This window comes from Schistocerca serialis, chromosome 1, assembly GCF_023864345.2.
Source record: "Schistocerca serialis cubense isolate TAMUIC-IGC-003099 chromosome 1, iqSchSeri2.2, whole genome shotgun sequence".
Classification (NCBI taxonomy): Eukaryota; Metazoa; Arthropoda; class Insecta; order Orthoptera; family Acrididae; genus Schistocerca; species Schistocerca serialis.
The window spans coordinates 1,233,899,841-1,233,925,696 of record NC_064638.1 but is presented as its reverse complement, the minus strand read 5'-3'; the positions used below and the strand labels follow the sequence as shown (position 1 = coordinate 1,233,925,696).

The 25,856-nt window shown below is 42.9% G+C and overlaps 1 protein-coding gene across 4 annotated transcripts in view; it reads left to right on the top strand.

The window, feature by feature from the left end:
• LOC126419147 (integrator complex subunit 1) overlaps positions 1 to 25,856 on the top strand; it is a 288,378-nt gene that overhangs the window by 114,383 nt on the left and 148,139 nt on the right. For all 4 annotated transcript variants that reach the window (XM_050086288.1, XM_050086260.1, XM_050086280.1 and 1 more), the window contains exons 12-13: positions 9,361 to 9,507; positions 15,989 to 16,164. In XM_050086288.1, coding sequence (XP_049942245.1) covers positions 9,361 to 9,507; positions 15,989 to 16,164 — 323 coding nt within the window. The remainder of the gene's footprint in view (positions 1 to 9,360; positions 9,508 to 15,988; positions 16,165 to 25,856) is intronic.

Genomic DNA, 25,856 nt, shown 5'->3' with positions numbered 1-25,856 from the left:
GGACAATGTTGTTAGAAATGGAAGACGCCCATGATCATGAGCAAAATTCTGATGTGTCCTTCTCTGTTTAGTCCAGTTCCTCATTCAAAAGCAACAGGAATTTTGCCTTAAGAGCTTGTTTACACCTGTCACTAAAGTTTCTTGAAGTCTTGAGGAATGAACTAAAAAAAATCCAGTCAGCTTCATCAGCTGATGAGTTCTGATATCTTTTCATCTCTCTAACTTTTTTATTTCTAACCAGTCAACAAACGATTTTTTGGCTTCATTTTGCCTTCAACTTTTCTTTTTGTGGGAGTGGTTGTAGTGTCATGTAACATTCAGTCACATAACTTGTATCTTCTGAAATATGACAATTTTACATTTCTTGGGGGTCTGAGGTGAAATACAAAATTGTCTCATTTCGCTTCAGACACTCAGGAAATGTAAAATTGTCACATTTCCTGAATGTCTGAGCCAGACAACAGTGTGCTAGAAGCTGCCACGCTGTCTTCATTTTCCTCAGCTGAATGTACATTTTTCAGAAGATCCCTTCATGCGGGGGGGTCGAATAATATGGTTTCTTTACTTTTCTCAACCCTAATATTGGAGGTTTCAACTACCTTCAAAATTAGTGCAGATTTTTCTAGTGGTCATGGCAAATCTGTGCTGAAAATGAAGTCAAAGTAAAGTAAACACAACATAGATATATGTTTAAAAATGAATCGAGACTGTATCAGTTCCTACATTTGCAATACATTTGACAATTTTATAGATAGGTAAGATAAAATGAATGTAAGGTATAGAAGTTTGGTATTTTTTCCAGTGTTGGTTATTACACTATTGTAATTTATAATGTAACCACACAAATAACCATTAACTGTTATTGCAGTTGTTTGGCTACATGAAGCAGCTTTCAAGACTTAGGTCTACAGTTTTTTAGAGGAGAAGGCACCATTGTTTGATTAAAATGTGAAGCTTTTTGGGCGCATATGCAACAGTTATTTATGCCTGTCCCAGATCAAAATATGTGGAAAATTGTTGCAGATAAATATGCTGAGCTATGCAGTCTGCTTAACTGTGTCTTTTGCTATTGATGGCGGGCACATATAGGTAAATTGTTTTAAGAACATGGGGTCTAGAAACATAAATTACCAAGGTTACTTTTCAATTGTGCTGTTTGCTGTTGCTGATGAAAATGGCATGTTTGCACTGATTGATGTTGAGATCTCAGAATGAACGCCGAGGGAGCAGTATTTTGCCACTCTTTGATTGGTTGTCAGTTGAAAGAATGCAAACTGAGTGGTCTGGATCCTGTTTACCTGCAAGGAGATTATAATGATGAGCTGTTCCCATGCTGCAGGGTGGTGCACACATAATGTGTCTGTATTTGTTTCATAAGTACTTTATGAGTCGCACCAGTTGTCCCATTGAGTATGGAGAAACAAGTAAGTTACAAAATGACACTAATTTATAATACTGTCGCTAGGAACCCAGTACTTATGGTGTGGGCTACCAACAGCGCAGCAGTGACTGGCATTCAAGTTGCTTTTGCGCGAGACGAAGTCCTGTTGTGACTCAGAGATGGTTTTGGCAACAGTTTATCACATGGTGTGCCCATTCCAAGAGAACCGTTCACAGGCTGTACTCTGTTGGTATGGGAAGGACCAATATTGGAAGTGAAGCAACCTCAGCTGAGGGCTTTTTGTTCACCAGAGAATATTGAAGTGATAAGAGTTGCTCTAAGGGAAGCCCTGGCAACCATGCAGAAAGGCAGCAGTGCAACTGGGCATATCCAGGCGCCCCAGTCAGCAGATTCTTAAAAGTGACCTCTGGATGTTCCCGTGCAAGATGACCTCTGCTCAGAAGCTCACTGCAAAACTCAAGTGGCAGAGACTATTGTTGTGAGGAGGATAAGGAATAATCTCTGAACAGTCTTTGGTTTTCTGATGAGGCATATTTACATTTGGGTGGTGTGGTTAACAAACAAAATCTACACTTTTGGGCTACTGAAAATCTGCAAGTCTTCTTGAACATCATCATGCTCTGAGAATTATGGTGTGGATTGCAATTTCTAGCCACGGACTTATTGGATCTTTTTTATTTGAGGAAACTGTGGTCAGCGTGCATTATTTGAGCATGCTGCACAGTAACTTTGTTCCACAGCTACTGCATTGCCAATAAACACACAGTGGTTTATGCAGGTTGGAGCAAGCCCACATACTGCAAACACATATCGGGTTTCTTACGCGAGTGTTTTGACGTGCATGTCATTTGCCACATTTCCAGATTGTTTAAGTGACAGACAGTTTTGACCCCCAATAGTCCTGGCCCCAAACCATGTGACTTCTTTCTTTGGGGGCATGGATTGGAGTGCCGAAAGGAACTGAAACATCCATGATTTAATGAAGCTCAGATGCCTTGTTCTTCAAGCTTGCAGCAAAGTCATGGAAGATATGTGCTGTAAGGCTATTGCTAACATCAGTGTTTGTGTGAAGGAAATTAGGAATCAAAATGGTTGACATATTGAGCATGGGCTGAGTTTGGACAATCTTCGGTGTTTTCCATGGTATCTATGTCCCTTTGAGTTTGTCTTACAGTAAAGTGTTTATTCAAAAACAAAATGGTGACATATTTTGTGTGCCACACTGTACTTTGCTGGCGATGAGGCTTTCCCTTTACTTCTACATGTCATATGCCTGTTTCTGAAAAGCGTGGTGAATGATGTGAAAATAATTTTAATTTTAGCAGTGGGGAAGCCACTGGGCATTGTAGCGATATCCTCTCTTGGGAATGCAAAATCTGTAGTAGAAATAAGTTGATAGAGGAGCAGGAGCGTAAGATGTGTGCCATTCAGGTGCAGTTACAACGTGTAAAGGAGGAACTATATAGGGTGAGGAGGGTGTGAAGGGTGGTGGGGAATGGGAACTGGGCAGTTGGCAAGAAGGCAGCTAGGAGGAGGAGGAGGAGGTATTCAGACAGTTATCCTTTGGGTATTTGCAATAGATTTGACTAACTGTCAGAGTTGAGTAGAGAGGAGCCTCGTGTACCTGTAGATGTAGGGAACATGCAGCAGTCCTCGGTAGTTAGGAGGCCCAGGACAGTTGCAAAGCCTAACAGAAAGAAGAAGGTTCTGCTGCTAGGTAGTTCGCACAGCAGAGGTGTGGGCCAGCAGTTGCAGGAAGTGGTGGGGAATGAGTACCAGGTCACCAGCATTGTGAAGCCTAGTGCAGGATTGGCTCAGGTGACTGACAGCGTAGGGGAGTTATGTAGGAATTTTACGGAGGAGGATCGGGTAGTGATAGTGGATGGAGCAGAGAACAGTCTTTATATTTATAGGGTCAGCGAATATGATTTAGGTGGTGACCTGGTAAAGATAGCTACTCAAACTGGTGGCACTAATTTGCATTTTGTGCAACTGTTTCAGCGTCATAATCGGCCTCATCTTGATGCGGCTGTTAGGCGCGTTAACACGGGGCTAGGGAGGGCGCTGATGGCAGAGGGTATGGGTCACGTTTCAGTGGTGTCAGTTGGGTCCATCAGCAGATGGGGTTTCACTTGGCATGGCCTGCACCTCAATAGGTATGGGGAGGGGAGGCTGGTAAAGCTTATAGGTGACAGTGTAGTGGGTGGTGGTAGGATCACTCATGGAAAAATTGTTGTAGTAGTTGGTGTTAGAGCTGCACCTTTTTTAGATAGAAGTCAGCTGATAGGTATATGTGTTTAAAGGAAGTCCCTCTAACTAAGGCCTCACATTCAGAGGACGTCATTTTTCCAAGTTGAGAAGGAATTAGCATATTTCATCAAAATATAAGAGATATTAGAGATAAAGATAGTCAACTGCTTATAGATGTTGACTCTGAAATTATTGGTATGTCGGAGCACCACTTAAATAATTAGGCAATTCAGTGGCTTCTTTTACCAGGATACAAATTAACTGGCTGTTTTTCAAGGAGTTCCTTCCTCAGTGAGGGAGTGGCTCTGTACATAAAAAACAGTATTCCATTTGAGTCCATAGATGTATTACGACACTGCACCGAACAGATATTTGAATGTTGTACAGCAGTACTTGAATTTAGTGAAACTAAACTTCTACTTCTTGTTGTTTATAGGTCCCCTAACTCTGACTTAAGAGCATTTCTTCTCAAGCTAGAGAGGGTTCTTGATTCACTTTGAAGGAAGTACCAGAAATTAGTTGTATGTAGTGACTTCTATATACATTTTGTATATGATTGAGCAAGAAAAAGGATGTTGGTAGATGTCATAAATTCATATGATGTGATGCAGACTGTTTTTCCCAACTAGGGTGCAGGGGAACAGTAGCACAGCCATGGCAATATTTTTATTCATTCTTCATTACTAGATGGGCATTCTGTTAGTGAAAAGGTGAATGGCCATTCAGACCATGATGCACAAATTTTAACACTAAAAGGCTTTTGTACTCAAACAAATGTCACATATAATTACAAACTATTTAGGAAAGTTAATCCAACAGCAATAGAGAGTTTTTGAATCTTTGTCAAGTGACAAGATTGGCAGGATGTTTATAGTGCCGATAACGTAGATGATAAATATAATGTTTTCCTTAACACATTTCTCACGTTCTTTTAGAGTTGCTTTCTATTGGAACATTGTAAATGGGGTACTATCATTATTAGGCAGCCCGGGTGGCTGACTAGTGGGATAAGGATATCGCGTAGAACAAAGTGGGAATTATATCAAAATGTTAGAAGTAGTCACAATCAAGCTATAGTAGCTCATTACAAACAGTATTGCAAGGTGCTTAAAAACGTTATTAGGAAGGCAAAGAGTATGTGGTATGTATATAGAATAGCTAATTCACAGGATAAAATTAAAACCATGTGGTCGGTTGTGAAGGAAGTGTCTGGTCAGCAGCACAAGGGCGACGATATAAAGTCAGTTCATAGTAAAAATATTTCTGTTACTGATAAATCAGATATATTTACAGTTCGCTTTCTGAGCATTGCTGGTGAATTAAATAAAAATTTAGTTTCTACAGGGAATCGCATAACTTTCTTGACAAATGCCTTTCCGAGATTGATGTCTGAAATACTCCTCTGTGATACAGACAAGAGGGAGATTGAGTCAACAATTAAATCACTGAATACTAAGGACTCTCATGGATATGATGTAGTGCCTAGCAGAAGAACTGTGCTGCACATGTTAGCCTGTATTTAGCCATATTTGTAATTTTTCCTTTAGGAATGGTCAGTTTGTAACCTCCCCCTCACTTATTGACCTAAATAAGAGTGAAAAATTAAACCGCGTGTACCTAATGAAAATTTGGGAAAAAGCAATTGTCACCGAAGTTAATCTGTCAGTAAAGAGGGAGGAAAGGGTTACATCTAAATGAAAGGAAAAATGCAAATGAAATTGGTGGAAATTAATTTTGAGAAAAGGGTAAAATTAATAAAGAAAGTAAATATGTGGTCGTCACGTTAACAATTAATTGGCGTTAATTAGATATTTGAGATTTGGGGAAAATTACAGTCGCCAGTCCTATGGACAACTACTATAATAACTGAAAAAGAAAGGTTATTGCACATACAATTAGCACTAAAGGCGTGGCAACTGAAGGTTGACAAGTGTTGTGTGAAAACTGAAAGTTTGTCAGAAGTAATAAATTTTGCTACACTCTGACTTAATTTAGCAAAAGAATTAATAAAACCGGAAAATTGAAAGTTAATTGAGTGACTGAAATTAATAGTGAGATTTGTTTCTGAAGCACTACGAAATTCGGTAAAATAAGGTTAGTCTTGGGCTACCTCAACAATCATTTCAAAAGCTACTTGAAGCTATGCAATTTAGAAGTAAGAGATTTAACTTTGAACTTGAATTAAATGATTCTGAACAATTAACAATAGTAAAATTTAGTACATACCAAGCTGAGCTGCAATCACAGGTAAGCTAAAATACGGTAACAAAACTCGCACTCTTAATTTGTGCTTGTGTAATCTAAATATTGTAGCCAGCTATGAATACCTTAACTGAACCTTGAAATTAAAGCAGTGAAATGGAATGATATTACTTTAATGCTGGCGTCTGAATTTCAACGACAGTCTGGTTCATTTCGGAAAAGGAAGGGACCCTGCTTGCTAATGCAATTGGGACAACGAGCAACAAAGGTTCTTGCTAAGTTGCTGTGATTTTGTGATGCAACAATTTTAAGAGCTGAGGTCTGCCATACAGTTCTAAAACTTTACGAGCTTCCAGTCTTCCTTGTTGGTTGATTGAAGGTTTGGAGTCGTCGGTCGAGGAGGTGGCGACAGTCACTCATTGTCGGCCGTCGCTGTTGCAGAAGCTGGATGTTGGCGCGCCTTCTTCTCGACACTGTCACCAGGCAAAACGGGCTCTTGATGTGCGCCAGCTAATGCTTCCCGTCCGCGACACCGTGTCAGAAACTATCATAGCGAGTCGAGCGCAATTACATGCTGCCAAACCCCGAAAGTGCGGCAACTCGCGGAAGCGTCACACAACACACCTGCTCCACTGCCCTCCTCCAGCCAGACCCCCTCTGCCCACGCTCCACGTGGCAAGGTTCACTACCAAAGATCCTAAACACTTTGGTTTTCCACACAACCTATCGATGTATTCGTTCGATAGCATAGTTTTCCCTAGGCCAGACCCAGTGCAAAAATACAAATAATCTTTACACAACAAACAAATTATACATCAACATAAATGCATATATATACAAATAGTAAAACAATTACAATATACAAAGACACAGAAACGTAATATCTTCAGGTAACAAAATAAGGAAAAAAATTTATAGTACAATAGATGGAAATACGAGGATATGCATTTCCGGCGTTGCAAGTTTCCTGAACAGTTGAAGTACTCGGTAGTAAAGCCACTGTACAAAAAGGGAGAAAGGGATAATGTAGATAATTTTAGGCCTATTTCTATCATAAGTGTTTGCTAAAGTTATTGAAAAGGCTGTGTATGTAAGGATAATTGATTTTTTTATATCACACGATTTGTTATCAAATGTACAGTTCGACTTTAGAAGTTGTTTGATAACTGAAAATGCTATGTTCTCTTTCCTCTGTGAGATACTGGATTGATTAAACAAAAAGTTTCGAATGCTAGGCATATTTTTTGATTTAACTAAAGCATTTGATTGTGTTGATCACAAAATATTGCTCCAGAAGTTGGACCATTATGGAATACGGGGAGTAGCTCACAATTGGTTCACCTCTTACTTTAGCAACAGACAGCAAAAGGTCATTATTCACAATGTTGAAAATGGCTGTGATGTGGGGTCTGAGTGGGGTACGGTCAAGTGGAGGTTGCCCCAGGGATCAGTGTTGATCCCACGCAAGTTCCTTATTTATATTATTGATGGCCTCTAGTATTACGGGTAACTCTAAAATATTTCTGTTTGCTGATGACAATAGCTTGGTAGTAAAGGATATTGTGTGCAACATTGGCTTAGTTTCAAATAGTGCAGTTCATGACCAAAGTTCGTGGCTTGTAGAAAATAAACTAACGCTAAATCACAGTAAGTCTCAGTTTTTACAGTTTCTAACACACAATTCAACAAAACCTGACGTTTTAATTTCACAGAATGGGCATATGATTAATGAAACTGAATAGTTCAAATTTCTAGGTGTTCAGATAGATGGTAAACTGTCATGGAAAGCCCATGTTCAGGATCTTGTTCATAAGACTTAATGCTGCCATTTTTACTATTCAAACACTACCTGAAGTGAGTGGTCATTCAGTACGAAAATTAGTCTACTTTGCTTATTTTCATTCACTTGTGTTGTACAGTATTATATTTTGGGGTAACTTCCCATTCTAAAAGGACATTTTTGGCTCAGAAACAGGTGGTTCGGGTAATAAGTTCATGAATTTCTTGTCGACCCCTTTTCACGAGTCTGGATATTTTGACATTGGCCTCTCAGTATATATATTCCTTACTGTCATTTCTTGCTAACAATATTAGCTTATTCCCAAGAATAAGCAGCTTTCACTCAGTTAATACTCAGCAAATACTCAGCAAAATCAAATCTGCACTTGGATTGGACTTCCATAGCTCTTTTACAGAAAGGTGCGCAGTATACTGCTGCATCCATTTTCAGTAAGCTACCACTCGAATTCAAAAATCTTAGCAGTAATCCACGTGCTTTCAAATCGAAATTGAAGAGTTTCCTCATGGCTCAATTCTTCCATTTTTGTTGAGGAGTTCCTTGAATAATTAAGCGGATTCTTGTTGTCTTATTGATTGCGTTTACTTAAACTTATGGATTGACTTTTTTTGGGTTCATTAACATTTTATTTTTATCTATTATGTTGTAATTTCTTGTACTGACACCCTCCATGACCTTGGAGATTTGCTCCTCAATTTGGTCCTGCATAACTTGATGTGTAAATAAATAAATATGTCCTATGTTCCCATAACCCTCCTGCCCTCAATCTTCATTAATCATTGTCCTGCATTACCTATTCCCTTTCCTGTTCCCACTCCTACACTAGACAGCCCTCTATTCCCCCAGTGCACCCAGAGTCTGTTTAATTCTATCCTTTTCCACTCCCCCCTCACCCTGCCGCACGTTTAACCTCCCAATTGCACCCAGCTGCTTTACCCTCTTAACCTCAACCCTGGGTGTTCTGACGGCAGCACTTCCCCCACCTCTACCCTGCTATCCCTCTTCCCCTCCATCCCAGCCTCCTCCTTACCCCACTACCTACATTGTTTCTCCCATCATGCACTGCTCCTCGCTGTCTGGCATTGTCAGATATTATGGTCATATGTGTGAGTTGTGTTTGCATGAATCTGTGTGTGTATGTTGCCTAATTCTGAAGAAGACCCTTTTGGCCAAAAGCTTATTTGTTTAACAGTTTTTTTGTTGTATTTATCTGTGACTTAACATTTCCACCATGTGATGAGTTGCAATCTATTCTTTTCATAATATTGTAGTATCAGACTGTAAGATGAGCAAAAATTAAATTTTTTTTACCACATAGTTTCCTCAAGGTCGAATGAGAAAGATTGCATAATGGAGAACACATGTGAAGGCAGAAAAGTGCTTTTTACCTTGTGTCGTATGATAGAAGTTGTGTGGAGTAACCAGCAAGCTTTCTTGCGCTAGATAGTTCAATAGATATAGGTATCAGTGTTGTTTTGGTACTGTCCCAAAGTGAACAAATTAAGCTGCTTCCATTATCTTTCTGTGTGCTCTGCCGATGCAGGTTGCTTCATTGTAAACTGTGTGTAAGAATTAAATTGTATAAATATATATTATTCACAGTGTGTAATGACTCACTAATAACTCATCATTAGTTAAGTAAGAAAGCTAATGGAAGTTGCAGTTAGAAAGAAAGGGAAATAACTTTAGAAAGTTGTGTTTTTTAAAGGTTCTTTTTATGGAACATCAGGAACACTATTACAACAAGGATATGTGGCCACCAGAGAATGAGCGAAGTCTGATGTTCAGGTTAGCCTCTGAGGTGCCTGTTTTAGACAACACCTTAATTAATATATTCCTCATTGGACTTTCAAAGGTAAGCATCATGAGTTAATGAAATTTTAATCTAATATTAATGCATTATAAATTACTCTGTTCCTTTTGATTATCCTTTTTTTCCTTGATTTATAAACAAGTTGGTATTATTGGAGATTTGTATATCTGTGTTATTGCTGCATTCCTAAGGGGTAACAAAGTTATCTATTACTAAATTTCTGCGAAGAACGTGTGTAGTGGGGAAAAAGGCTCATGTAACAGGTGACTGGATTGAGCTTGTGTATTGTGCAGGATAGTACTGAAGTTCTTTCATAAGGAATGTTAAATGCAGTAAATGAAAATTCATTTTTGTTAGTATTTGTAGACTTGTACTGACAGTCACAATTTTGTGAAGAAAATTATGAAAATCTATCTTTATCCTTGTTCTAGTATCCTCTTGATTTTATCTAGACATAATAGTCACTAATTCATCCATCTCATTTTCTCTGTCACTGAATATGTTTCATATCATAACACCATCTCTCACTTTTTTAGGTATTCTTTTTCATGATATTCTATCTCTAAGGCTTCACGGGATTGCTAATAGTCTTATAATCCAGTAAAGTTGACTCTTTCCTCAATTTATTGGTGTCTTATTTAGCCTGGCTTCGTAATTTCTCACAAATAATGTACAAAAAATTGTGGTTGAAAATTATGAATTATTTAGGAATAAAGGAGACAACTCACTGAAAGGCAGCAGCACTGCTTTGTCGATATGCACACAAACATAACATATGGCTTCCGGAATGCGCGCGCGCGTGTCCACACACACACACACACACACACACACACACACCAGTCTTCCTCCATTGTGCTCAGTTGACTGCCAGCACTTTACTGACCCACCATGGTGAGTGTACTGCGATGGGAGGGGGGGGGGGGGAGGCGCAAGTTACCTTAGGTTTAGGCCAGGAAGGTTATGGAAGCTAATTTAGTGTTGTAAGGATAACCTTCTAAATGTGCAGCTCAGAAAAGCTGGTGGTGCTGGGAAGGATCAAGAATGCACGGATTGTGTAGCAGCCATTGAAATCTAGCATGTTGTGCTCTGCTGCATGTGTGCCATTGTTTGGTCTATCTTGTTTTTGGCAAAGGTTTGGCAGTGGCCATTCATTCAAGTTAATAGCTGGTTGGTTGTCATACCAATGTGAAACACTGTGTGGTGTTTGCAGCAGAGCTGGTATGTAACACTGCTTTTTTCACAGGTGGCCGCCCGGCCTCTGATGGGCTGGGACAAGCCTGTGATGGGACTGGAGCAGGTGGGTGGATTGGGCAGGTCTTGCATGTGGGTCTTCTATAGGGGTACAATCCCTGTGGCATGGGATTGGGGATAGGAATGGTACATAGATGGACTTGTGTGGAGGTTAAGTGGGCGGCACAACACCAATTTGCAAGGGGTTGGAAGTATCTTGGGTAGGATGTCCATCATTTCAGGGCATGGTGATAGATAATCAAAGCCCTGATGGAGGACGTGGTTCAGTTGGATTAGGATGTAGTTGGTTAGATGTACGAGGAATGAAGTGGTGGGTTTGGAATCTGCAGTGCTTTGGGAGAGGTAGTGTTCAATCGCGGCAAGGCCATAGGCATGAGGGTTGTTGGAGTATAGGGAGGTTGTATCGACAGTGATGAATAGGGATCCAGGAGGTGTAAGGGTTTGGGGTTTGTCGTGAGCCGGTGCAAGACATGGTTGGTGTCCTTAATGTGGGAGGCTAGGTTTTGGGCAATTGGACCACACAGTGACACAACATGGAGCAGAGCACAACATATGAGATTTCAGTGGCTGCATCACAACCTGCCCCATCTGGATCCTCCACACCACCAGCAGCTTTTCTGAGCTGTGCGAGTTGGAGCTAACCTTTCTGGCCTAAACCTAAGATAACTTAGTGCCCCTGCCCACCCAATAGTGCGAGTGTGCGCTTGTAGGTGCGGGCAATCCCGTGCCCCAGTACCACCACGTATTTTGTCCCCCCAATTCAGCTGTTATCTTACGCCCTACCCTACAAAATCATGTGCCCAGCCGTGTGCCACCTGCCCACTCTATCTGCACCCGTACCTAACCCACATAATGCTCCCCACTCTCTCACGAGCCACTAGATGCTTCCCCCAACCTCCTCCCTGCATCCCGCCTCTCTCCAACCCTCGCCCCACGCCACACATCACACCATCGCCTCACCCCAGTACACTCACCGTAGGCCAGCAAAGAGCTGGCAGTTAACTAAGCACAATGTGGGAAGACATGCGTGTGCAAGCAAGCGAGTGTGTGTGCGCATGTTTTTCCTACAGCTAGAAAAGGAAGTACATTCCAAAAGCTAGCCAAGCTCTGTGTCTTTTTGTTTGTGTTCCTATCAGTGAAGCAGTACTTTTGTCTTTCGGAGAGTCATCTCCGTTATTACTAAATAATTTCTCACAAACATTTTTCTAAATTACCATTGCAGTGTAGTAATGGAGTATAAATGGAGTGGGATTGTTCGAGTGTTCTGCTGATGGTATAGATGATAATTCTCTAAAATTATTGTTGTTAAACATTTGATCACTTAAGAAATAGTGATGAATTAGTGGAAAGGCCAAGTTGAAATAACAGTGATATAGGGAGGGTAATATGCTGCTCACCACATAGAGGTGGTGTTGAATTGTGGATGGTCACTATAAAAAAGAATGTTAAATATTTGCCCTTTTGGGAAAATGTCCTCCTTCCGAAGTAGAAAACATGCATTCACACAAGCACAAACTGCATACATGTAGCCACTGTCACCGTGCACTAAGGTCCGACTGTGACTGGACCTGCATCTGACATGAACAGCAGTCTAGCTGAGGTGTGGGTACAGGGGGGGGGGGGGGGCAAGGAAGAGGTGTAGGGTGGGGAGGGTTAGACATAGCAGAGCAAGTGTGCTGAAGCAACTCATTCTGCCTGTGGGAGAATGCAGGAACATGATGACAACAGGATAGGACTGCTAACTGCGGCATTGGGTGGCTGTGCAGGGGGAAGGGAGAGGGGGGAAAGAGGGAGGATATAATTATTGAAGGGGGGAAAGAACTATGTAGATGTGTTGACAGGATAGAAAGCATGTTTAGTACTGATGTCGGGTAGGGACTAACAAAGGCTGCGGCCAGGGGAGTTAAGAGAATGAAGATTGTATTGTAGGGAGAGTTCCAACCTGTGCAGTTTAGAAAATCTGGTGGTGGTGTGAAGAGTCGAGGTGATACAGGCTGTGAAGGAGTCATTAAAGTGAAGAACATTGTGTTGGGCAGTATGTTCAGCAACTGGTTGGTCCAGCTGTCTTTTGACCACAGTTTGGCAGTGGCTATTTGTGTGTACAGGCAGCTTATTAGTTGTCATGCCCACGTAGAATGTGGCACAGTGGTTGGAGCTTAGTTGGTAGCACTTGTGACTTTGCTTTTGATGATGTAGGAGTAGCCAGTAATGGGACTGAAGTAGGTAGGTGGTAGAGGGAGGATGTATGGGAAAGGTCTTCAATCTAGGTCTTTGCAGAGATATGAACTCTGAGGCAAGGGGGTGGACCATGGGCAGGTGTCAAGTGAAGAGAATAGTGGGGAGGATATTTCTTATTTCAGTGCACAATGAGAGTAGTTAAAAACCTGGTAGAGAAAGTGATTCATTTGTTGGTTTATTTGGTGGTACTGACTCATGACAACTGCTCCCTTTGAGACTGGATGGTAAGTACAGGGGAAGTCACATGGGGAGTTACATGGGGGAGAGGTAGATAATCAGAGACAACACAGGTAGATAATCAGAGACAACGCTTGGGAGATCTGTTTCAGGACAAGGTTGGAAGGGTAGTTTTGGTCCATGAAGACTTCAATGAGACCTTCGGCATATTTGGAGAGAGATTGGTTGTCACTACAGATGAGCCAACCATGGGTGGCTAGGCTATGCAGGTGCTTGGTAGTTTGATGTGAATGGAGGTACTGATGCAACTGTCCTTGGTCGACATCAAGGAAAGTAGCTTATTGGCCTAAGAAGGACCAGGTGAAGCAAATGTGGTGTGATGGCCCAGGCACTGGGTACTACCAGGATAGCAGACCAGCAACGAAACCAGGCCACAATCTGTCAGCAAATGCCATCCCAGTTCATCAGTGTCAGCAGAGACACAGCTTCCGCAGTTGCGCGTATGCTTTTCATCCCTCTTGATAACACATTGGCTCGCACCGCCCCTCTTCCAGTTATGCAAGCCAGGCCATCGGACCTGCTCCATACGTTTCGATGCAGCCTCAGTACAAGGGCCTTCTGCATCTGCCAACACGTGGAAACAGGATTTAAACCACCAGCCCCAGCCCATCACAGTGTCGTCACAGCTGAGCTGTGTGATGATGCACGGCCTGTATCGGTCATCACTGCATCTACATTACTGCCTTCACAAGGCCATGAACCAATGCCCTCCGCCTAAGTGTCCAACCCAGACACGAAGACACTGCCTTGTAGCCATGCTGCCACCCTGCAGCCATTAGCTACTATCCGCTGTCATGCCAAGGTAGCCAGACGGCCTGTAGCATCCACAGGGAACACCTGAATTGGGAATTTCCACACTGGACTGGGGTCCGAGGATCACATCTCATTGTCTGCACCCTGTCTGTTTCAGATATGCTGAACCATGTGTGTTTGTGTCCATCAGTGAAGTTTTCTATCAATTCACTGACTGCCTTCTTCATTGCCAAATTCCAGGAGAAAACCACTTGCCCACGTCTACCCTACAGTACAGCATTTACAGGGGGAAGATGTTAAGGTTCTGGAGTAATATGGGTAGGATGTCCTCATCCTCAGTTCATATCAAGAAGATCTGTTCAATGAATCTGAACCAGGTGAGGGTTTTGATGTTTCAATGATTGGGAAAGATTGCTCTAGGTTAGCATAGGGTGGTGCCATATGGGTGTCCATTGCTATACCACAGGTATGGTTGTAGATGATGTATTCAAAGGAGAAGTAATTATTTGTTAGAATGTAGTTGGTCATATGACCAGAAAGGAAGTTGTGGTTTTAGAGTCAGTCAGGTGTTGGTAGCAGTTGTGTTCAGTAGTGACAAGGCCATGAACAATGGGGATGTTAGTGTAATGGAAGGTAGCATCAACAGTGTGCAGCAGAGCTGTAGGGTGTAAAGGAACAAAAACTGTTGAGAGTTTGTGGAGGAAGTGGTTGGTGTATTTTATGTAGCAGGGTAGGTTGCAGGCTAAAGGTGTTGGTCCTTGAGAGTAGTGTGTCCCTCTGTTGGGTCACAGTAACCAGCAACATTGGGGCGTACTGCATCGTTGGGCTTATGAATAAATCTCTCGCTGGCATCTCCTACCCAATCAAAGGCAGATCCATCTGTGAAAGTAGCCATGTGGTCTACCAACTAAACTGGAACCACTGTGCTGCATTCTATATGAGAATGGCAACCAACAAGCTTTCTGTCCAAATGAATGGCCACTGTCAGATGGTTGCCAAATGGCAACTGGACTACCCAGGTGCTGAATGTGCTGTGCAACACACTGTGCTTCACTTCAGTGACTGCTTTACATCCTTCCCATCTAGATTCATCCCACCGACACTAGCTTTTCTGAATTTCACAGGAGGGAATCCTCCATATAACATATTCTTCATTCCTGTAACCCACCCAGTCCTTAACCTTCGTTAGTGCCTTACCTCCACCTGTCTCTACCATTCCCGCATGCACAGTCTCCCAGTGTTGCACCTTGCACTTGTTCTCACCACATCCCTTTACATTCCCACTGGCAACACTAACATCTTCCCCCAGCCCTACCCTGCTATCATTAATTACATTGTAACTGATGATGTGCTATATGGTTTTTTAGTGAATGTAGCTGAGAACTCTGTTGTATCTTCATATGTAGGTTGTATTGTAATTGATTGTGAAATACTTAGAAGAGCTACTTTTTAAATAGTGCCTTTTCCAAATAAGTGTTGTTATTCATTTTAAATTTTCCTTGTTGTCAGTGTACATTTGTAAGTGAGTAGATATTTTTGTGAGAGTATAGTTATTGCAAACTGGAAACACTTCCTTTCTTCTGCAACAAGTTTTATTTGTACACTAACTGGTTTTCAACTCCTTAGAACATTGACTACTGATTGTCATAAATGTAAAATAAAATAATGACAAGGCAAACTGAGAACACAGAAAATTTTGGTTGCTTTTATGCAAAAGTAATATTTGCATTAATTGACTTTGCTGTTTAATGTTTTAAATTAACAGTTCCTTTTTTTATAAATCTGTCTGCGCAACTTGAATACTGGAAATTTCCCTATCAGCTGTGATCTCTGTTCATTCTGTTGTTATTTTATTTGCAGTTGCAACAGACAGTTTTCAACTGATAAGAGCCTATTGAGTGGATAAATGAAAATTGTACAACATTAAAAAAAAAAAAAAAAAAAAAAAAATCTGTTTAGTGATTATCATCAGGATCTGCCGAATACTAACAGTTCACTTAATGTTACGGAGGTGTATCACACTTTATATGGCTGTTGCTTACAGGAGCATCATCTATCTCCGCCTGACACATTGGAACTAGCGGATCAACTGATAAAGAGGGCTGCTGCACTACCAAGCGAGATGATGTCAATGCTGGAGGCAAACAAACTAGAGATAATAGATTTGCTGTTCAATCTTACTGCATATCATCATCCAGACAACATCAACTTGCCCTCAGGGTAATTTCCATTATATTATTACTAGTATATAATAGTAGATACACCTGTTGTTAGTAAGACTGATCATACTATTTAGGGACCAATGACCTCAGCAGTTTGGTCCCATAGGAGTGGGTCAATGGAATGAAGCAATATTATGAGAAGAAAAGTTGCTACTCATCATATAGAGGAGATGTTGAGTCGCAGATAGGCATAACAAAAAGACGCAAATAAAGCTTTCGGCCATTAGGGCCTTCATCAACCCCCCCCCCCCCCCCCCCCCCCCCCCCCACACACACACACTCACACTCAAGCAAGCACAACTCACATGACTACAGTCTCAGGCAACTGAAACCACTCTGCAAGGAGCAGCACCAGTGCATGATCAGAGTGGTAACTGGGTGGGGGTAAGGAGGAGGCTGGGGTTGGGAGGGGGAGGGATAGTATGGTGGGGGTGGCAGACAGTAAAGTGCTGCAGATCAGATGGTGGGCAGGGGAGACATGGGGAGGGGAGAGGGGAAGTAGTGGGAAAGGAAAGAAATAAAAAGACTTGGTGTGGTAGTGGAAAGACAGCTGTGTAGTGGTGGAATGGGAACAGGAAAGGGGTGAAGTTAAGTCACTGTTCTCACCCATCCAGCTCCTTCCCTGTTCCCATTCCAGCACTATGCAGCCCCCCCCCCTCCCCACCTCTCCCCTGCCCTTCGTCTGACCTACAGCACTACACTCTCCACCACCCCACCTCACCATCCCTCCCCTTCTCCGTCCCAGCCTCCTCCTTACCCCCTACCCAGTCACCACTATCATCATGCACTGCTGCTGCTGTTTGCAGGGTGGTTTCAGTTGCCAGAGACTGCAATCGTGTGTGTGTGTGTGTGTGTGTGTGTGTGTGTGTGTGTGTGTGTGTGTTTTGACAAAGGTCTTAATGGCTGAAAGCTTTAATTGTGAGAGTCTCTTTGTTGTACATATCTGTGACTATGTTGATATACCTCCACATTGAGGTATATCAACAACACCTGTCGGCAGCTGAGGTTTTCAGTCATTCATCACTTATTCCAGGGAAAAGCTGCACGGTCATCAACAGTAACTGTTCTTTCGAGAACAAGTTACTATCTTTGTATATATAGTTAAAGGCTACCCAGCCATTGACCTTCGTCTGTGCGAATGCGCACAGGTTGCCCAAACTCTTACGGGAATCGCCAAAGCGTGCGGAAGTAATGAGTGGGTGGGCAAATGTCTATAAGGTACAATACATATATAGAATTGTGGACAGTTGGGAATGTGAGTCTCACGGGAAGCGTGCAAGGGATAAGTCCCTGCAGTCGCGTTATTCAGCTGTGTCCTCAGTGGCTCAGATGGATAGAGCATCTGCCATGTAAGCAGGAGATCCCGGGTTCGAGTCCCGCTCGGGGCACACATTTTCAGCTGTCCACATCGAGGTATGTCAACAACACCTGTCGGCAGCTGAGGTTTTCAGTTATTCATCACTTATTTAGATTATCTTTCTATCTAGCAAAGGTGCTGCATCGCAGAGGTGTGCAGCCAAAAAGACTGTCAGAAAGTAAGCTTTGCTCCAACAAGGCATTCATTGGAAATAGACCACACACACACACACACACACACACACACACACACACACACACAAATGTAACTCACACACATGCATGACCACAATCTCTGGCTGCTTGGCCAGACAGTGAGCAGCAGCACATGATGGGAAAAGAAACTGGTTGGTGAGTGTAAGGAGGAGGCTGGGACAGGAAGCGAGAGGGATAGCACGGTAGGGTTGACGTATGGTAAAGTGCTGCTAGTGAGAGCATACAGGGATGAGGTGGAGAGAGGGTAGGGCAGCCAAGTGCAGTCATGAGGTTAGACAGAGGGCACAGGGGAGGAAGGGTAACGTAAAAGGAGAGAAGTAAAAAGGCTGAGGGTGCGTTGGTGGAATTAGAGGGCTGTGTAGTGCTGGAATGGAAGCTAGATAGATAAGGACAGTGACTAATGAAGGTTGAAGCCGGCAGGGTTGCGGGAACATAGGACATATTGCAGGAAGAGTTCCAACATCCACAATTCAGAAAAGCTGGCATTGGTGGAAACTATCCAATGGCTCAGGCTTTGAAGCAGTAATTGAAATTAAGAACGTCGCTTTGGGTAGTGTGCTCAGCAACTGAGTGGACTAGCTGTTTGTTGACCACAGTTTGTCAATGGCCATTCATATGGACAGACAGCGGTAGGTTGTCACGCCCATGTAGAATTCAACACAATGACTGCAGCTTAGGTTGTAGATAACATGGTTGGTTTCGCATGTAGACCTGCCATTGATGGGATAGGTGATGCTTGTGACTGGACTCGAGTAGGCGGTGGTGGGAGGATGTATGGGACAGGTCTTGCATCTAGGTACATTGCAGGGATATGAGCCATGAGGCAAGGGGTTGGGAGCAGGTGTTGTGTAGGGATGGACGAGGATTGTGCAGGTTTGGTGGCAGCAGATTACGAACATGGGAGGGGTGGGAAGGACAGTGGGTCGGACATTCCTAATATCAGGCCACAATGAGAGGTAGTTGAAACACTGACAGAGAATGTGATTCACTTGCTCTAGTCATGGGTGGTACTGATTCACGAGGCGAACGTTCCTCTGTGACTGGAAGGTGGACTTTGGGAGGTGGTGGGTGACTGGAGAGATGAGGCATTGGAGATCTGTTTTTATACAAAGCTGGGAGGGTAAATATGGTCTGTGAAGGCCTCAGTGAGACTACTGGTATATTTAGAGTGGCACTGCTCTTCTTTGTATGGATTGGGTGGCAGCTATCGAAGTGGAGGAATTGCTAGCTGTTGTTAGGTTTGATATGGATGGGGTACTGATGTAGCCATCTTTTCAGGTGGATGTCAACATTGAGGAAAGTGACATTTTGGGTCGAGTAGGACCGGGTGAAGCATATGGGGGAGAAGGTGCTGAGGTTCTGGAGGAATGTGGATAGGGTGTCTTCACCCTCGATCCAGACGACGAAAATGTCATCAGTGTATCTGAACTAGGTGAGGGGTTTGGGATACTGGGTGTTTAGGAAGGATTCCTCTAGATGGCCCATGAATAGGTTGGAAAGTAGTATAGTGACATGTGGGTGCCCATAGCCATACCCCGGATTTGTTTGTAGGTGATGCCTTCAAAGGAGAAGTAATTGTGGGTGAGGATATAGTTGGTCATGGCAACTAGGAAGGAGCTGGTAAGTTTGGAATTCATCAGGCATTGTGATCAATGGTGGTAAGGTCATGGGCATTAGGGGTGTTAGTGTGAAGGGATGAGCAGGGCCCATGTTGTAAAGGAACAGGAACTGTGGAGAGTTGATGGAGAAAATGGTTAGCACCTTTTATATAGGAGGGTAATAGACTGATGGTGTTGGTCTAGGAGAGCAGAGATTCTCTGTGGGGGCACAGTAACTGGCCACAATGTGGCATCGTGGGTGGTTGGATTTATGGATTTTAGGAAGCATGTAGAAGGTGGAGTGTGGGGAGTGGTAGGGGTGAGGAGAGGGATGGACTCCAGGGAAAGGTTCTGGGATGGGCCTAAGGATTTGAGGAGAGACTGGAGATCCTGCTGGATTTCTGGAATGGGGTCACTGTGGCAAAGTTTCTAGGTAAATGAATCTGACAGGTAGTGTAGTCCTGCCAGGTAATCCTTACAGTTCAAAACAAAAGTGTTGGATCCTTTGTCAGCAAATAGGACTATAAGGTCAGGATCAGTTTTTAGGTGGTGGATTGCGGTTCTTTCTGCAGATATAAGGTTGGTTTGCATGTTGAGGAGAGAAGGTCTTTACCAAGTCCTGCATAATTGAATTTGGGAGTGGGGCAAAAGGTGAGTCCTTTGGAAAGGACAGATACTCCTGTGGGGGCTAAGGCTGTAGGGCTAAGGCTTTTGGAGGAAAGGCTCGTGTGTTTCGTGTCTGTTTTTGTTCCAGATTCTTTATAGTGGTGGGACGGAGTTTTTGAGGGTGGGGTAATTGTAGTAGGTCTGTAATGTTGAGTTTGTCAGCTGTGAGGGGATGTGGACGGGCTTGGAGGCTGTTGTAGACATGGTGGACAGTGGTATACAGAGGCGGGAGCAGGAAGTGAACAGAGAGGAGAGTTCTTCGAGGTGGCGTTTTGAAAGTTGCTCTAGTTCCTGGATGGCAATAGTTTGTGTGTGATTTGGGTTTGTATAGTAGGAGAAATTTACCGATGGAGAGGAGGTATTGGAAGATGTTTCAGGACTGATTGATATGGCAGGAAGATTAAAGATTGGCAGAATCTGAACAGATGGAGGTCACTGTGGAAGGAGGGGTGGCAGCCGGAGACAGATAATTTGATGGTAAGGCCATTTCTGGGGATTCCATGAGCCAAGCAACAATGGAGGAACAGTATGTTGGACTGTCTTCTGACTAGGGATAAGGAAACTTTTCTGTATTGATGCAGAAGGAAAGAGCAGGGATCCACGATGGAGGATAAAAACGTGTAAAAATATGTAAATAATATAGAAATATGTACGAAAAATTCACAAAAATACACCCAAACACATGGGAAAAATCATAAAAAAGATGAAATGAATGAAGCATGGGGAAATGAGATGAAATCTGTGCTGTTTGAGACTTTACCAACGTAATAATTGCTTCATTGGTTCGCGGGTGTCACATCAGATGCTGATGTGGAAACTGCACAGTATTTCAGTGAGACAGCTGCTTGCCATCTTCAGGTGTCTACTGATGTGTTACTGCAGTATCTCACCAATATATATGCTGAACCACTAGAAAAGCGCAGGTGCCAAGGGGTGGGACTGTAACATCATCGTAGATGAATCGTAGAGCACGGTGACAAGCAGTTCCCCCTGCCAGAGAAATGGGCCGTGGTATTCACATGCCTGACTATGGAAGTGGAGAAAAATGGAGACCTCATTCGTAGTTCTCTTGGTCTGCAGAAAAGAAGATGGTTTCTTGGGTCACAGTGTGTTTCATAAACCAACTTACACTGACTTATATTTATGAATTACAAGGTGCCATCACCCATCTCAATGCAGTGGCGTATTATGGACTCTCATTCACAGTGCTAGAGTTATCTCAGATGCAGGGAGCTTATCAGCAGAACTTAGTCATCTTCGGTCTGTGTTTGTACAGAACAGGTACTCTGATAAAAAGATTCATAATGCATGTCCAGTCTGTATGCTCAAAAGCTCAAGAACAGTCAGTAGAAACAGAGAACTCCATGAGGATGGTTTTTCTATCATATGTTCGTGGTGTCCACTTTTAAGATTGGCAGGCTGTGTAAGAAACATCAAATAAATGTGTCTTCCACCCTCTACACAATTGCAAACTATGCTGGGTCCTATCAAAGACAACCTGAGTCTAAGGAAATCGGGTACATATAAAATCCCATGCAGTGTGGGAGATCGTTCATTGGCCAGATGTATTGCCCTGTTAAGGATAGATGCATTGAACATAGACATCACACAAAATTGGGTCAGCCAGATAAGTCTGCCGTGGCTGAACACCGTCTTAACACAGGACACATCATCAGTTATGGAGAGACAAAGATCCTTTCATCTGCTTCAAGGTACTGGTACTCTATAATTAAAGAAGCAGTTGAAATACACATAACTGACAACCTGATTAACACTCTACCATCCGTCGACACCACAGTGGTGTCGTGCACGAGATAACGGTCAACGGCCGGCGACACCACAGTGGTGTCGTGTGCATGGTATTGCTCAGTGGCCGGCGACACCACAGTGGTGTCATGAGCATAGTATAGTGCGGAGGCTGGCGACAGCACTTAAGTATCTTTTGCATTCTGTTGGTGTTTTGTTTAGGTAACAAAAGGTTACACACATCAACAAGTTTTTTGTTTTTATAAGTACCTGTGCCTTTTCATCATGGCAGACAAAAGAGACGATATGATTATTTATGATCTTGTCTGAGGTTCGGGATGACTTGACTGATTTGGGAGAAGACATTGGATATAAAAAAAAAATGAAAGTGAAGCAGAATCGTTGGAAGGAAGCGAAATACGTTCAAGAAGAACTCGCGAATGCTACGGTTGCCAACTGATTTGGATGAATCAGATGAAGAAGACAGTGCACAGTGCTCATACTTTGATTTACTGAGGACCAATAATAAATTTGAAGGATCTCTGGGTCCGAACATATTTCCCAAAGATACACAGAGCGTTGAGAATATCGTAGAATTATGTATTGGGAACGATCTGTTTGAAATATATTAGCAATGAAACCAACAAGTACTACAGTCAAAGTTGCAATAGAAGGAAACTGTATTTAAAAAATGCCATATTTGTCAACATTATGGGATATGAACGTAGAAAATGGTTTGGGCTTGTTATCCCTATGGGAAATGTAAAAAAAGCAAGGATTGGTGATTATTGGTCAACGAGTCTGTTTATAGACACACTGATATTTCGCAAAACGATGTCCCGCAACCGATTCAGACAAATATTGTCATTTTTACGTTTTTCCGACAGTAACAATAAACCGGATAATGCCGACCGGCTTTCCAAAGTGCAATTTGTAATTGATTATTTTTTCGAAATGTTTAAATAAACAAATATTTGAAACAAACAAATTTTGTATTTATTTACGTATGTATATCTTCGAAATTTCATGGAAGTAGGTGAACAGGGTTGAAAACTTATGAGAACTAATGATGAGATTAGTAAAACTTGCCAATTTATAATCTCCCGATAATGTCAAGAATGGCCGGCAACAAGCCAAGAAATCCAAGTTAGTGCTGCTGGCGCCAAGCGAATCAATTTGTACGAGACGTGTTGACGGCAGAGTGTTAATAGAGACATGGGATTTCAACTCAGAAAGGCATGGGAACTAGTGATGGTGGTACTGAGGCATCATTGGTTGCAGACGAACAAATGTGTGTCAACACAGACAGAGAATCGGAGTCCGCACACTTAAAATGGGCACCAAACTCTGCCAGCACACGCGCTTGGCCGCAATTTGTTACTGATCTTTTTCAGTGTTGTGCATGGAAAGACTGTTGACTGTTTCAGAGGAAGGAGGCACTGGCCATTGCCGTGCACTATGATTAATCAACGATGATTTTACAGCCCCACCCCTTTATGCCTGCACTTTTCTAGTGAGTTGGTATATAAATAGGCGAGCCACTGCAGCAACAGATCAGTAGGCACCTTAGGACGATGAGCAGCTGTGTCGCATTAAAATATTGTGCAGCTTCCACAACATTATCTGATGTGACATTTGTGAACCGATGAAGCAAGATGAAATGTGAGGGAGTAGGCTGATAGTGAAAGGCAAAAACAAAGTGCAATTGGTGTGAAGACACAATGAGATCATAGACAAAATCAATAAAAAGATTGTAATGTAGGTTGCAGGTGATTTGGTGGATAAGTGTGAAGAAGGGGGACAGCAGATGTGACTAGATTACGTGAACTTAGTAGGTGCAAACTGGAATAGAGAGGAGAAGGAACTCTTGGGGAGGGGTTGGTAGGATAAGAGACAAATTTGTGTGGCACAGGAAGGTATGGGGAGAAAAACATGTGAAAATATAAGAGAATGACCAGTGTGAAGGTCTACTATTAATGATATCAGTGGGAGTAATTTGGGACATCAGATGCTGCACCAACTATCAGCACAGTCTTGTAGCCATATGTTGTGTGCGGCTGAGACGAGACGGTTGATACAATGTGACTCGTAAGTAGGGCGTGCAGTGCTGTTTGTATGGTGCCAAGTGAAACACAGGAAAGAAGAGAAAGAAGGATGGACACTAAGTATTGTAATGCTAGTGACACGTTAGAAAGTGGTAACAAAGGGAAACAGCACTGGGTTATGGGATGAAGGAAAAGCCTGTGGGTGCATTGCTGGAATAGAGGAGTGTGTAAGGCTGGAATGGAAGCTAGATGGGTAAGGACAGTGACTAATGAAGGTTGAAACCAGCAAGGTTACAGGAACGTAGGATATATTACAGGGAGATTCAGAAAATCTGGTGTTAGTGGGAAGAATCCATACGGCACAGAATGTGAACCAGTAATTGAAATTAAGAACATTATGTTGGGCAGTGTGCTCATTAACTAGGTGGTCCAGCTGTTTCTTGGCCACAGTTTGTCAGTGGGCATTCATGTGGACAGACGGCTTGTTAGTTGCCCACGTAGAATCAGCACAGTGACTGCTGCTTAGCTTGTAGATCATGACAGGTTTCACAGGTAGCCCTCCCTTTGATATGGTAGTTGGTGCTTGTGTTCGGATTGGAGTAGGTGGTGGTGGGAGGATGTGTGGGACAGGTCTTGCATCTAGGTGTATTGCAGGGATATGTGCCATGAAGCAACGGGTTGGGAGCAGGTGTAGTGTAGGGTCAGATGAGGATACTGTGTAGGTTTTGTGAGCGGCGGATGACCACTGTGTGACAGGTGAGAATGATACTGGATTTGACGTTTCTAATTTCAGGGCACGACGAGAGGTAGTTGAAACCCCGGCAGAGAATGTGATTCAGTTGCTCCAGTCCTGGATGTAATGAGTCATGAGGGGAATTCTCCTCTGTGGGTGGGTGGTGGAACTTTGGGAGGTAGTGCACACTCACTTCACATTTCTTGAGAACCTCAACATCTCCCCCATACACTTTACTTCTTACTGCTCAACACAAAAGCTACCTTCCTGAATGTTAACCTCCATCTCAAAGATAGCTGCATTAGTACCTCCAGCCATATAAAAGCTACCAACCATCAGCAATACCTCCATTTTGACAGATGCCACCCATTCCATACCAAGATGTTTCTTCCATACAGCATAGCCACATGTGGCCATTGCATCTGTAGTGAAGAGTGGTCCCTCTTGAAATGAGCTGAGGGTCTCACTGAGACATTCACAGACAGTAATTATCCTCCCAACTTTGCACAAAAATCTGGTTCCCATGCCTTATCTCTCCAGTACCCACTGTCTCCCAAAGTCCCACTGTTCAGCTGTAGAGGAGCATTCCCCTTATGACTCAGTATCACCCAGGACTGGAGCAACTGAATCACATGCTCTGCCACAGTTTCAACTACCTCTCGTTGTGCCCTGAAATGAGAAATGTCCTGCCAACTATCCTACCCATCCCTCCAACAGTTGTATTCCGCCGTTCACCAAACATACACAATATAGTTGTTCATCCCTATACAACCCCTGCTCCCAACCCCTTACCTCATGGCTCATACCCCTGTAATAGACCTAGATGTAAGGCCTGTCCTATGTATCCTCCCACCACCACCACCACCACCACCACCACCACCACCACCACCTACTCCAGTCCGGTCACAAACATCACCTATCCCATCAAAGGCAGGGCTATCTGTGAAACCAGTCTCCCCGCCCCCCATATATGATGCAATGGCTACAAAGTGTGGTCCTACAAAGATTAAATAGGGTATCATCCATAGAGGAATTACCCATGGGATTCAGGAGTTGGAGCAGGAGTGATATAAGGGCAGGCTACCTCATGCAGAAACTGAGAGAAATGTTCAGCAATAATTTTCTCTGTGTGGCATACTCCATGCTCTTTGTCATGTATATCATATGGCCTGCTCATATGGGGACATTGTCCTCATATCAGTAACATTTTAAAAGTAACAAAAAAAAAAATTGTCCCTTTAATATTTAAGGCTGGTCCTAAAGAGCGCTGCTGCCCTCTTTACCAGGCTTAGGAAGCTGACAGTGGTGAATCTGTACATCTAGGAGTCTG